At 39.2% G+C, this 2,151-nt stretch overlaps 1 protein-coding gene across 1 annotated transcript; it reads left to right on the top strand.

The window, feature by feature from the left end:
• Window positions 1-638: 638 nt before the first annotated feature.
• LOC124893657 (WD repeat-containing protein 74-like) lies at window positions 639-1,626 on the top strand (the record flags this gene model as incomplete). Its single annotated transcript, XM_047404564.1, is given in 2 exon segments — window positions 639-696; window positions 1,119-1,626. Coding segments are annotated over 2 exon segments (225 nt in total), but the record flags the coding sequence as incomplete, so codon positions are not given.
• Window positions 1,627-2,151: the final 525 nt, after the last annotated feature.

Below are 2,151 nucleotides of genomic sequence, written 5' to 3'. Positions count from 1 at the left end.
TCGATAAACACCATGTGCAGGTCCTTCTTCCTCTCCCTATACTGTTCTACCAACCTCCGTACCAGGTGAATTGCCTCCGTCGTCGAGCGGCCAGGCATAAATCTAAACTGGTTTTCTGAAATAGACACTATCCGTCTCAGCCTCACCTCGACCACTCTCTCCCAGATCTTCATAGAGTGACTCAATAACTTAATCCCCCTATAGTTGTTGCAACTCTGGATGTTCCCCTTATTCTTATAGAGAGGTATCATGGTGCTCCACCTCCAAGCCTCGGGCATCTTTGCCGTCTTGAAGATTTCATTAAACAATCCCGTCAACCACCTTTGGATGAGTATTCGTTGTATTTTTTAAAAGCTAAATCGTTGGCTGTTAATAACAGAATGAGATGAATTTACTTTTCCATGGTTACAAAACATTAGGATTGTAACAAACAATTCTCCCATCTATGTCGATGCACATCTTGTCTTGAAGCCTGAATGGGTTGTGGTGGATCGAAGGCCAGCATAAAATAGTTAAACTATGAACAAAGGATTCGTATTTCGTATGGCCAACTTTAACTGATTTGTGATTGAAGCGTAATTGATAGAATGATGAATGCACGTCCTACTCTCACGTACTTATCTGTAATATTTATGCAGGTTTTTTTGAAGCAGCATCTTAGCAGTGTTGTTTTCGATTCAAAATTCTCTACAAGAGGTAAGCTTTTCGTTTCCTTGTTTCCGTTCTTTTTTTCTTTATAGCCGAAATAAAAGGCTAATGCGGGAATAGACGGGGTGGGGACTGTAGCTCAGAGGATTAGAGCACTTGGCTATGAATCATGGTGTCGGTAGTGAACCAAAAGCGATGGAACTTGGGCGTGAGTCTTTTGTCCAAAATGGAATGGCTATTCTTTTTGGTTTTTATTTATTGTTTATCGTGAATGGAAGGAATGCAAGGTAAGACTGCGTACAATACACCCTTGTGGTGGGACCTTCCCTGGACCCCTGTGTGCACCGGGCTGCCCTTTTTTTTTTTATCGTGAATGAGGGAATCATAACACACTGTGTGCCCGATTGACATATTTTTTTGTTTTACGCCAAACTGTCCTAACAAACAGAGTTGTCATTATGCTTGTCCAGACTCTCCGGTACCTACTCAGCAACAGGATACAGATGAAACATTACAGACGGAAGAAGATGAAGGGAAGGCTGTTAAACGGAAAAAGGCATCAAAAGATCACAGCGGAAGCAAGAAACCGAAGAACAAGAAAAAGAGTAAAAGGTCGAAAGGAGACAGTAGCGACTAGCGACATTGCATAATGGCACCATAACCTACACCAGAACGCGGTGATGATTAGTGAGTTCATGACGTATGTGGTTGCATTCGTGCAAGTTAGAAGAACTCTGGAACTCGAGTGGGTTCTTTGTTATGTATAACCTAGCTAGTCTGGGTCGACTATCTGAATCCTCACTGTTCATGTTGCTCCATTTTAGCTAAGGTCACATTATAGTGAAGAACTGAAATACAGATAGCCTTTAGTTCATAAGTGATTATGTTAATTTTCTCATTTTGGTGAAAATATTTTTGTTTAGAGAAAAACATTTTCAAACTTTAGGTAATGTATTTCCATGACATGATTTTAGACTATTTTTGTCTTTGAGTCGAGGGTCTAGTGGAAACAATCTTTCTACCTCATACCTGATGCAGAGGTACGGTATGCGTACAGTCTGCTCTCCCCAAACTCCACTCTTCGTTTTTTAGTAATTAGAGGTTTCGGGTAAAAATTTTGATAAGAGAAAAATCATAAACGTGGAACGCCTCCCCCTTTATAATGAATCTTTCATAACGAGCATCAAGATTAGTCGGGTTAGAGGGTATTGGATATAAATTACGATAATGAAAAACAAATTTGTCAGAAGTGTGTTATCCCTTTATAATGGATCTTTCTTAACGAGAATTAGGATTAGTCGAGCTAGAGGGTATCAGATATAAGTTACGATAATGAAAAAATAAATTTGTCAGAAGTGCGGTCCCCTTTTATAATGAATCTTTCATAACGAGAATCAAGAGTAATTAGGCTAGAGGGTATCAGAAATAAGTAAAAGATAATGAAAAACAAATTTATCATGTTCCCCCTTTATAATGGATATTTCGTAACGAGAATTAAGGTTA

This window comes from Capsicum annuum, unplaced genomic scaffold (genome assembly GCF_002878395.1).
Source record: "Capsicum annuum cultivar UCD-10X-F1 unplaced genomic scaffold, UCD10Xv1.1 ctg63020, whole genome shotgun sequence".
NCBI lineage: Eukaryota > Viridiplantae > Streptophyta > Magnoliopsida > Solanales > Solanaceae > Capsicum > Capsicum annuum.
The sequence above is the reverse complement of the archived record's forward strand: the minus strand, read 5'-3'. Positions and strand labels throughout refer to the sequence as shown.